The 12,901-nt window shown below is 32.7% G+C and overlaps 1 protein-coding gene across 1 annotated transcript; it reads left to right on the top strand.

The window, feature by feature from the left end:
• Positions 1–718: 718 nt before the first annotated feature.
• LOC129810141 (MYG1 protein) lies at positions 719–1,949 on the top strand. The gene has a single exon (XM_055860441.1). It carries the CDS (start codon positions 741–743, stop codon positions 1,902–1,904), a length of 1,164 nt encoding a protein of 387 aa, XP_055716416.1. The 5' UTR covers positions 719–740; the 3' UTR covers positions 1,905–1,949.
• The last annotated feature ends 10,952 nt before the right edge of the window (positions 1,950–12,901 follow it).

Below are 12,901 nucleotides of genomic sequence, written 5' to 3'. Positions count from 1 at the left end.
CAAAACAACATTACATGTCGCGTACTAAAAAACATAACTTCAGTGATTTGAAATCAACGGTCGATAAATTGTGGACTATAGAGCGATGGCCTATAGCGGAACTCTACTGTAGATTTGGGCGTCAAAGCCTTTGTAAATTCCACAAAAAGCACTCAATTATAAAGAATCATGATAAAATAGGAAGAACTACAACGAATTTGAGCGAATTATCTTCTCTCTCTCTCTCTTCTTTTTATGTTTTTGGCTGTCAGACTCAATCAGGTCCATATAGCCATTCCGCTCACTCTTATTTACTCATCTCTCCTTATCATTTTTCTTTTTGCTCCATCACAAATCCTTTTTTTGCTCCCTTATCTTTTATCATACTTCCTTCTTGATATTTTTGCGTTCAGTTTGTAGCTTTTAAGGACGGTGAAAAAATGTTTTCCAATTATTCACCGGACGCGCTTCGATCAAGGATCGAACCGAGGGCCTCTGCGTCTCAAAGCCAACACTTTGCCCATTGAGCTACCGAGACCCCTCGAATTATCTTCATAATTAAACGTGAAAGTTGTCAACAAAATTTTTTGCCAGATTGAAAAAGAGCCGATTGAGCGAGAGTCTACTGTAGTTTGTTAACCTATATACTACATCACGTGATAAAGCATTTTATTACATTACACGTTCTGCTAGATAATTCTTTACGCCTTACACTGCCATGCTAAAAATTTGCACTCGGGTAATTTAACATTTTTAGTGACATGTTTCGTCAAAGTACCATGCTTCTCCGGCAAATCCAAATCACCTCCAGAAATCTTCCTTTCTGCACAAGTTCAAGTGTTTTTGGCCAGAAATCTTATTCTAAGATCCGCTACTCTAAACGCATTCTTGAGATAATGTCGGAAAGCAGTGAAAAAGTTAAAACTATTGGAACGCACGACGGAAGATTCCACTGTGATGAAGCTCTGGCCTGTTTTATGCTGCAAAGATTGGATCAGTACAAAGATGCTGAAATCATCCGGACGAGAAAGGATGATATCCTTGATACCTGTGACATCGTTGTGGATGTCGGTAGTGTATTCGACAAGGAGAAAAATCGCTTTGATCATCATCAGCAATCCTTTAGCGATACCCTGAGCACATTGCGTCCAGAATTTGGGAAGAACTACAATGTCAGATTGAGTTCAGCAGGATTGATTTATGTCTACTTTGGAGAGGATATCATATCAGCCATTTTGAAGAAGGAATCAGGATTGGAACTGGACAAGAAGTCCCTGATGATGATCTACAGGATGATCTACGAAAAGTTTATCCAAGAGATCGATGCAATCGATAATGGGGTCCCAATGTTTCCCGGAGAACCGACCTACACCATCAATACCAACATCAACTCCCGTGTGCAAGACCTCAATCAGAAATGGAAAGTCGTAAAGGAGCCCTATGACTCCAACGTTCACTTCAGGAAAGCCATGGAACTAGTTGGAGGAGAATTTATTGAGAAAATCCTGTATTACACGGAATCCTGGCTTCCGGCGAGATCAATTGTTGAAACTGCCTTAATCAATCGCCAGAAAATCCACGAATCCGGAAGCATAATCGAATTAGACCAATTCTGTCCGTGGAAGGAACATTTGGCTCAACTGGAAGTTGAGCACAACATTGAAGGCACTATCAAGTATGTGCTCTTCAATGAACGTCCATCAGATTTCCGGGTTATGGCAGTTCCGATAAATCCTGACAGTCTCCTTTGTCGGAAATTCCTCCACAAAGACTGGAGGGGTCTTCGTGAAGCAGAACTAGAAAAGTTATCCGGAATACAGGGCATTAATTTCGTGCATCACAACGGATTCATCGGAGGTGCTTTCAACAGGAACGCCAGTTTGGAAATGGCTGTGAAGAGCCTCCAAGGAGATTATACTGATTAATGTATTAAAATGATTTAAATAAATATTTTTCCTAGAACTGGTTAATTTTCTTCTTTCTTTTTTTTTTGTTTCGGAAATTTATCCCGAGAAAATCACGGAAAATTGATGAAAAATTGAATAAAAATGCTTTTACTGTTCGATTTCCACGGAGAAAGCAGTAGGGGGAAGTGCCCATGCTTTGCACAGGACACTTTCGTCTAGTTTTTAAAATACTGAAAAGATGAGTCACATTTATTGAAAAACATACGAAAAATTTAGTCATTGTAAAGTTTGGAACCGTATAAATGTAAAGCATGGACACTTTCCCCTATAATCCCTCGATTTTTGTACCCCCCAAAATTTCCACTTTCCATCCATCAGAGTCCACTTTTCTTAATAAATCAAATTTCTGAAAAGTGTCGTCTGACTGTCGCCAGCTTTAGAGGCCAAACGGTCAGAGATAGCGACTTGGAATCTTTGAAGGACGCCCCCCCCCATAAGTCAACCCAAGGATCGTTAAGATGACCCTCACATTCCCCCACCCCTCCCCTTCCCCTCTAGAATTTTTGGATAGTTTTAGAGATCATTCAGACGGACATTTCGTCTTTCGTTTCAAGGTCAAAGTTAAAAGGATTCCAGAGAGCGTATCATGGTTGAGCTCGTTGAAAAGATCTTGGAATTTCCGATAAAACTGAATCGTTTCTGAACCGGTAATGAACCGGTTATAATCTGATATATTTAGGCAATTTTTGGAGTGATTTATAAATAGGGTTCAAATCGGTATTAAATCTTGAATGAATCGATAAGTAATTTTTGTCTGAAAATCAATTCTATTACTCTTAAAACTATAATATTTTGGGAGATCTTTCGAGTCATTATGAATCGGTTTAAATCGGTTGAGAAACGGTAATCGATAAATGATGCGAAAGTACTTTTGATGTATAGCATCTAAGTTACGAGTTCGAATACGTCGCACAACCTGGAACGCTTTGCCACCCTCTTAGAGTCTCAAAAGCTTTTTTACATCGACCCTGGGACCATTAACATGACTCTCATATTCCCGCCATCTATTTCCTCCACCCATGCAAAACTATGTTTTTTTGGGATTACTCGAAAATGCGATGTTACCTAAGCCAATATTGTAGTGATAAACAAAAATATCGTTAAATCGGTTAAATCACACCTAATAACGATTTTCAAGTTAAGAGGTTTAAAAGATTTAAAAGGCTCTAAAAGAGAGCGTTTGCCAGAGTTAAAGGTATCATGTTTAGGTTTATTGGAAATTCCTTGTATTTCTGATAAATCTGAATAGATTCCAATCAGTTATGAATAGTGATTCCAACAACGGTTAACCGATTTCGAAAAACCGCTTAACCGCCCTATTTTGGAGACGGTTTCAAAACCGGTTTTTAGAGATGAAACCGGTTTAGAACTGTCTCTTTACAAAAATTTTAAAATTTCTCTTAAGCTTAACTTTATTTCTTGAAAATCAAGCTACATTGCAAAATATTTCCTTGGCTTTAAAAAGGGACCTGAAGTGCAAAATGATTCTAAGTGTAATTTGTAATTTGTAGTATGGTAGTAATGGGTTTCCCGTACGTTTCTTCCATTCTTGGAAAGAATTATTTGCTTAGAGGTTATCGGAAATTATTCCAAGACTTCTTCACTTGAAAATATCTTATCTTTTAAACCTTAGTTAAACATTTACAAGACTAAAAATCAATTGTATACTGAAAACATTGTAAACGATTTAGTACGATCTTGTAAAATATTGTTTTATGCGGAAAATTAACAAGATATTTACCTTTCCCTGTCGTCATAGAGATTTTTATTAAATCTTGCTGTATTTTAACTACATATCTTATTAGATTTATTAAATTATTAGATTATTAAACATTATTAAATTCACCAAGATTTGTTACATACATTCTTGTAAATTTTTTGTCAAAATCTAGTATTTATTAGTTTCTCAACCGAAGGAGTAAAAACAACAAAGCTTTTCTTTCATTTATTTTTTTTTAAATACCTATAAAATTTTTTTCTAGGAGATTATTTGTGAATTTTGTGTAAATTATATTCATGATTTTCATATATCAAAAATTAAGCATCGGTATGTTTTCTGTAGATAATGATTTAAAAATTGACGTTAGAAACCATTCCCGATCGAAAAATCGGGATTTTTTTGTTGAGAAAAGAAAATAATTTTCACATTAATTTTGCAAGATTTCACAAAAAAAACTTTATAACGAATATAAGTGGCGAAAAATCTTGATACTACTATCTTTCCAATATTCTTTTTTATATTTTTGCGAATATTATTTTCCTTCCACGATTCAAATTTCCTAAAATTAAGTTTAACAAGATCCAACTAGTGATAGGATTTTAAAAATAAAGAGGAAAACTGTTTCGATTTGTTCGTTAAAACATTATAAAATTCTTTTTTTTCTTTTTCCAAGATCTAGAATAAAAATTTTAAGTATTTTCTCATTAAAGATTGTCAAAAATGACGTTTATAACCAATTTATTCTAAAAAAAAAATAAATTGAATGAAAAAATAGTTATTTTTACGAAAATCTACATTGCATTAGCTTTTCCACGGTACATTATTGGAAAAACTCCCAGTAATTCTCCTGAATTCTGAAATTTCCTGAACTATTTTGAATACAAAATAAAGCAATTAAATAAATAAGTTCTTTCTAAACCAACTGAGAAAAAGAATGTATTTATGTGTTAAAATATTACATCAAAGTTCAAGTTCTGAAAAATTGCTCAAAATTCCATAATCTAATCCTAAATTTGAAACCGGATTTAAACCGGTTAACCGGTTTCATGCCCTTCCAAAACTGGTTAACCGTTTATCCTAAAAACTCGGTTATTTGGAATCACTAGTTGTGAATTGGTAATGAACAGATTATGATCCGTTAAGGGGAGAGTGCCAATGAGAAAGCCAAAATTTATGTGTTTTTCGCAATTTTTTTTTGTTTTGTTTTGGAGAACCAAACAAAAACCAACGATCAAGATTCTTAAAATTTTTAATATAATTTAGAGTACAAATAAGTATAAATATAAGTTTAGAGTATAAATATTTTTTTCGAGAAAAAATATTACAAAATGACATATTACTAGCACGTAGTCCAACAGAGCGCCTCGTTGCAGTACTCCCTTCTCATTTAAAGGAATTCTGCCGCTCGTAAATTTTATCTGAGAAACAAAATATTAAAAAAATCAATTTTCATTAATGTATTTCATAGTTACACACTACCAAGCATAACTACTCTCTAGCTATACCTCGCGAGTGCATTTTGATAACCATTGGATAGCCATACTTATTAATGTTTTTCACGATATGATTAGATAATTAGATAACACTGATCTCAAAAACAAGAAACAATATTTAAGAACTATATATCTATTTTTCATTGCAAAATTCTAAAATATCTCAGTATTTTCAATGATGTTTACTTTCATGTCTTTGCAATTCAAGAAGGATCAGGTTCACTTTTCATAATGCTCATATTTTACATAATTCGTTTAAAAATGAAACTAATATTCGTGCCACTTTTGTTGGGATTTTTTTACAATTTGATTTATTGTGCATTTTTGGGGAATTTATTTTTTCGAAATCCGAAAAAAATTTTTACCGATTTATACTTGACCAAAGGGTACGAATTCTATTTGAGTGATCAGAAGATATTTCTCATAATGATGCTTATATCCCAATATCCTTTTGGACTCAAAGCTGCTGGAATGTACGATATCAATATTGTTATGTTTATTCAAGCTATAAAAGCTGGATTCTCCTTTTGTGCTATTCTCTACACATTCACCTAAATCAAAACTAAAATTTATACACAATTATACCGGATGCATATTAACATCTGTTTTGTAAACATATTTTAGCCAATAGAGTCAGTCAGCAGGCCTGGAGATAATTAGTTGACTTTATCGAGTTCGCAACTGTATTATCTATTCTGTTTGCAAGGTTTGCAATGATACCCTGGGAATAAACAAATGTAAAAGTTTTCCACATCAAAGGTAAAATATCCAAGCCCAAAAAAGATTCGCAAATATAAATGATTAAATACAGGTTCTTAAATATTTAATAATGAGTAATGGAGTTGTTGTGCCTTTGATGTTTTTTGCACTTTTAAGTCAACGCACAAAGGCCTTTTAGTTGCCCACAAGTTTTCGTTCAGAATGGCTGATTTAACTAAATGCTACTCCGAATTCATTAGGATTGAGAATTTTCTCAATGTTATAATGAAAATAGTTAATTTATCATTATTTCGACGAAAAATTTTGTTTGGCCTTGAGAAATATACTTTCCTTGGTGTACTTATATACTATGGTGCATCGACATTCATTGCTGCCTTCTATATCAAAGGCACTATAGTGGAAGCTGTTATGGTTTTTGTGATGATTGTAGGTGTTGTGCAAATGATAGTTAAATTTCTTGTACCCCTTACCAGTGAAAATGAATTAAATGAACTGCTTTTCTGGATTCGAGGACTTCATAAAGATCATACTTTTGATTTAATAACGCAGTCTGCAGGAATTCATTTTCACACCATTCAATTCATTATAAAAATATTTCACAAGTAATTTCAATTTAAATATGGGCTCTTTGCAAAGTTTTGCTTTAATAGAATTTTTGTAACGCAGTAATTGCAAAGCATAGCAAAAACTGAAGCAAAGTTTGTCAAAATGGATATGTTATTTCTTTTTTGAAAAAAAATATTTTTAGAAAATAATACTTCGTAAACTTATCCGTAAATGTTTGTGAATGCCCGCTTAGAACTTACGAAATACCGGTAAATCATATAACTCACTGAGAAGTTCGTAAAAGTTTGTACTTTTTTCACAAACATTGTTCGTAACATGATCATTTGACGAGCATTTTTTATTATTTTAAAGTCATTTAATTTGTACATTATTGTACGTCTGACTCCGTTCAGTAATATACCTTCCCGATTTGAGAGGTCTCTGCCTGTTGAAGTTTTTTCTGTACCAATTCGAAGGTAAATCAGAAAGAACTTACCTAAAAACCCGTTGGAAGTTTGAACGTTTAAATTGATGATGAGTTACACAAAAGTGAACAAGTTCATGAAAAGAACATTTAACTAAATAAAATTGCAATTTAAACATTCTGCCATCCTGAAATTCCACAAAACTACATAAAAATTCATATTTTGCAGCAAACGTTTGCACACTGTTGTTGAAATTTGACTATTGAAGTGTCAAGGATATCGAAATTCTAAATGGCAGAACAATCAACGCTAAAATGGCGAATACGTGAACTTACACTTTAGTCTTCCGGTAGATTTTCGAATAGGTTTGGTTTGGCTTTGGAGTGGCTTTGTCTCTTCGAAAGGTTATTACTGATCGGAGCCATTCCTCTCGTTCACTAATAAACTTCCCGATTTGAGAGCTCTCTCCGGTTGAGGTTTTTCCTTTACCGATTCAAAGATATATCAGAGAGATCTTTCCTAAAAAAAACGTTGGAAGTTCGAACATTTAAATGTTTAAATCAACGATGAGTTACACAAAAGTGAACAAATTCATCAAAAGAACATTTATTTTAATAAAATTACTATTAAAACGTTCCGCCATTCTGAAATTCCATAAAACTGCACAAAAATTCACTTTTTGCAGCAAACATTTGCACACTGTTGTTGAAATTTTGTCAATTGAAGTGTCAAGAATATCGAAATTCGAAATGGCAGAACAATCAGCGCTAAAGCGGCGAATACGTGAACTTACACTTTAGTCTTTCGGTAGATTTTCGAATAAGTTTGGCTTGGCTTTGAAGTGGCTTTGTCTCTTCGAATACTGAACGAGAAGATTGTGTCTCGAAAAATTAGAGTTGCCTTATCAAAGTATTTATTGCCATAAGGCAGGAAATTTAAGCCCTACATTAGTCTCTTTTATTTTGGGAAATTAAATTTTGTAATTTCCGATTTGACAAATTTTGCTTTAGTATCCTGTATGGCATTGGCATACTTATCGGTGCAATTGATTGTACGAAAAAAAACTTCGTACAGAGCCCATAATATTAAAAAGGAACATTATTATTATGCCTAATGCACAATAGCTTTTGAGTTATAAATATGTTTTTGGCATTTCAGTGAGAGAGAGAGAGTGAAAAATCAATCTAGTCGTCTCGCTCATTCTCATACGCAATTTTGAAAACATGTTTACAAACAAAAATTATTGTACGCTAGGCATTATGCCCAACGCACAATAACTTTTGTTTTGCAAACATGTTTTTGACATTTCAGTGAGAGTGAATGAAACCGAGATTTAGTCATCTCGCTCTCTCTCATATGCAATTTTGAAAACATTTTCACAAACAAAAATTATTGTGCGCTGGGTATTAGACAGTAAAGAAAACATAACATTAACACAATATTACTATCATTTTAGAATTATTTTTGCAGTTTATTTGCTGGCCACTATTGCAGTAGCTATATTTGCCATCTATACCAATTCAGTTCTTCATGCAATTCCTGGGATACCTGTCAAATATAATGAATCAAATATTTACCATCACATTCATCAAGGATTCATATTACCAAGTCTTACGTTTTTACTTACACCTAGCGAATATATTCTAATAACTATTGGATTTTATTTTATTGCCATACAAAATGTGTTTCACGACATGATTGTACATTTAGACAGTTCTAATCTCAAAAACAAGAAACAGTTTTTGAGAACTATCTACATATTTCACTGTAAAATTCTCAAAAAATTTAAGATATTCAATGATATTTATTTTTATGTCTTTACAATTCAAGCAGGCTCAAGTGCACTTTTTATAATGCTTTTGTTTTACATTATGCGTATAGAAACTAATCTTATATTCATACCATTTATTCTCGGAATTTATTTTCAATTTGCTTTATTGTGCATTTTTGGGGAAATTATTTTTTCAAAATCTGAAGAAATATTTATCGATTTATACTTGACCAAATGGTATGACTTCGATTTGAGCGATCAAAAAGTTTTTCTCATAATGATGCGTATCCCTAAATATCCATTTGGACTCAAAGCTGCTGGAATGTACGATATCAATATTGTTATGTTTATTCAAGTTATAAAAGCTGGATTTTCCTTTTGTGCTATTCTCTACACATTCACTTAAATCAAAACTAAAATTTATACACGATTATGTCCATTGCACAATAGCTTTTGTTTTGTAAAGGAATTTTAGACTTTTCAGTTAGAGTGAACGAAGTCTAGATCTAGTCATTTCGCTCACTCTCAGGCGATTTTGAAAACATGTTTATCGAAACAATGTTATTGTGCGTGGTTCATCAGAGCAAAATTACTTATGTTTTGTAAACACGTAGGAGCTCGATTGGCAAGAATAACTGAGTTTTAGTTTTATGTGTACTCACTCACTTACACACATAGCTTAAAAATGTTTTGCAAATGTAATCAAATGTCGACAAAAAAACGTAAAATAGTACATTCACAAATACTTTTTTCAAGGAAAAAATTGTACTGAATTCTAGAATACGGAGCGCATTATACGCTCCGCTTGCCTATACCTACACCTACAACCTCTGCAACGTTTCAAAGCTTCTTTCATTTCAAAGCTTTCAACAAAAAAACTTCAGAATGACTTTTATGCTCTTTAATTCGCTTCCACTCGCTTTGGCGTCCGTCTTCGTCTGTCCTAATTGCCTTCTTGTGGCAAATATTCTAAGTATCATCCGTCCCGGATAAAACAAGTAATCCGTTTTTTTTTTTATTTTCTTACAAAAATTTTTAAAAGTCAACCCCTAAAACGTGATTTTCGGTGACTTTTTTTGGAAAGAGAGGGGCAGTTGCTTCTGAAGCTTACTGAAAAAATCACGGCTATTATATCAGGCTGAAGGCCAAATGAGGAGTATTGGACAAGACAAATCCCCGGTAGGGAAAAGTGTCCATGCTTCGTACCATCCCAAGCTCCGTAATGACAAAATTTTTTTCTATGTTTCTGAATAAATGTGACTCCGCTATATATTTATTTATCATTTATTGAAAAACATAGAAAAAATTTTTGTCATTAAGAAGCTTGGGATCGTACGAAGCATGAGCACTTTCCTCTATTGCAGATAAACTTTCCGAAGCGAGAAGTAAGAAACTTCAGTGAGAAATTTTCAATTGAAACTCGTTAACGTGACATTCTCACTAGTCTGCTGAAACCACCCCTTGGACTTTAGTCATAGGTGTGTTCAGCACATAAGTCACGACCACGAGTTCGAGCGTTTCTCAAAGCATGGGATCCTTTACTGCCACCAGTTTCTCTACATTCATTTGGCAAACATTTATAAACGGTTTTCGAGACAAACTGGAAAACGGTTCTAAACCGACTTTGTACCGATTTCTCAAAAATTCCATTTGAATAACCATCCGGACACAAAATTGGCGGCATATAGTCAAGTGTGCTAATCCGCGCGCTTCGCTATCTGGATCGTTTATGACTAATCCACTTAAAATAATATGTTTATTTTTATTTCCGTAATATAGCCACTACAGTAACATAATATAACTATTAAAGTTTGAGAAAAACCAAAAATAATATTTTTATCCATTAAATAAGTAAGTGTAATCAACTCATTTCAATCTTGTGCCAGCTGGGTTCTTCCTGGGTTTATTCCTTGTGAAAAAAAGTATTTTAAATACAAAGGTTTAATTAAAAGTGAATTAGCGAAAAAACGACCCAGTTAGTGCATGTTGACTTATTTCAGTATTATCATTATTTTATAAATTTTCTTTAATATTTTTAATAATTTATTTTTAATATTATGTTTCTGAATGAAACAATGAATAATTATATGGATTTAGAAGAAGTAAAAAAGAATTTCATCAGTCCAAAAACAAGCGTTTAAGTAGCACTCTTCGGAAAACGATCCAGTTACCCCACCTTACTATATCATTTTTTTTAGAATCAGATTCAGGTGTTTGACGGAATCACAGAATAACATTAGTCAAAATTTAGAAAAAGAAATCATACTTAAAAAGATTTCCTTAATGCTGTTGCTATAGGGTAATTGTGCCAAATTCCGGCCAGCTTGCAATTTCGGCCACCTTTTTTGTTCCTCGAATTTCCATGAACTTTTAGATTTTACGTACTCTAAAGATTATACAATGCAAAAAAATAACAAAAGATGTAGCTTCTACAAAAGAGATGATGTGAAAAAGATATTGGGAGAATTCCCGAAGGGCAAGGAACTATGAGAATGAAGGTGGCCGAAATAGGGCACCAAAGCTATGTCTATATTTTTATTCATTTTAAAATGGATTAAGAATGATTTTAGAGTAAATAAAGACGGTAAACTCTTTACAAGGTTCCATGCAACACTCTTTCAGAAGAAAGAATAAAAAAATCAATTTATATTTAAAATATTACATTTCAAACTTGAAACTTTGACGCTTGCCTGCAACTATGCCGAAATTTGGCACACTTACCCTAAGTAGGGCACGAGGTGAAAGATATACCACCTCGCCTCACATTTGTGTATTTTTCCAATGATCCCTTCTCCTTGTTAAGCTTGAGATCTTTTTCATGCAAACTCAAGTGCAACTGACATGGTCTATTTGTAGAACACACCGTAAATGAATTTTTAAAAATTGTCTCGACAAGTTAATAATAGACAAAAATCATTTCCGAAGCTACGTTATAAAACACTTGTAATTAAATATTTTATAATGAAAACCAAACTTATTGTGTCATTCGACATTATTAACATAAAATGACATCTGTTTGTTTTAGTCGTCTGCAAGTTTTTGTTCAGAATGGCTGATTTAACACAGTGCTACTCCGAATTTATTAAGATTGAGAATTTTCTAAATCTTGTAATTAATATATATACATTTTCGTTTTTACCTAGAAAAATTTTATTTGGGCTTGAAAAATGTTTTTATTGCTTTAACCTTATATTTCTGTGCAACATCAATAAGTGCTCTATTGTACTTAAATGGCATTACGTTGGAATCAGGGATAATTATAAGTATATCTGCAGGTGTTGTCCAAATTACTACAAAAACTTTGGTACCCTCACTTAAAGAAACAGAATTAAATGAGCTGCTTTTGTGGATTCGAGAACTTCATAAAAATCATACTTTTAGTCTAATAACGCAGTCTGCAGCAACTCATTTCAAAAAGATTCAAAGCATAATCAAAATATTGCATAAGTAATTTTCATTTAAATGGGCTCTGCATAGTTTTTTTTTATAAATCAAAAATTTTAAGAAAATTTCTAAAAAGTTTCACGATAAAAGCTCAAACTAAAACGTATTGGACAAGAATGCAATGGAAATTTTTTGTAAAAAAAAAAAAAGAAACTACGCGTAGAGCCCATAAAATTTAAAATGAACTGTATTATCGAATTTCAATTTAGATTATTCTTTTTAGCTTATTTCACAGCCGCTGTTTTTACAATTGGATATGCCGTCTATTCAAATTTTGTGGCTCATGCAATTCCTTGGATACCCGTAAATGAAAATGAATCAAATATTTACCATCATATTCATCAAGCTATAGTATTACCAATCATATCGGTTATACTTTCATCTTGTGATTGCCTTCTGGTAACAATTGGATTTTATATTATAGCCATACAAAATGTTTTTCACGATATGATTGTACAGCTAGACGATCCTAATCTCGAAAACAAAAAACAGTTTTTAAAAACAATTTATATCTTGCATTGCGAAATTCTCAAAAAGTTTAGAATTTTCAATGATGTATACTTTTATGTTTTTACAGTTCAAGCTGGATCGAATGCACTAATTATAATGTTTATTTTTTATATAATACGTATAGAAACAAATATTGTATTTGTACCACTTGTCCTGGGAATTTATTTTCAATTTGGTTTATTGTGCATTTTTGGAGAATTTATTTTTTCGAAATCTGAAGATATATTTACCGATTTATACTTGACCAAATGGTACGAATTCGATTTGAGCGATCAAAAAGTTTTTCTCATGATGATGTGTATCTCCAAATATCCATTTGGACTCAA

Source organism: Phlebotomus papatasi, chromosome 1 (assembly GCF_024763615.1).
Source record: "Phlebotomus papatasi isolate M1 chromosome 1, Ppap_2.1, whole genome shotgun sequence".
Classification (NCBI taxonomy): domain Eukaryota; kingdom Metazoa; phylum Arthropoda; class Insecta; order Diptera; family Psychodidae; genus Phlebotomus; species Phlebotomus papatasi.
Note: the sequence above shows the minus strand (reverse complement) of the source record. Positions and strands in the feature narration are given on the sequence as shown.

What these genes read in the sequence shown, in the direction of transcription:
- LOC129810141 (XM_055860441.1), top strand. Translation starts at nt 741, where the DNA reads ATGTTTCGTCAAAGTACCATGCTTCTCCGGCAAATCCAAATCACCTCC.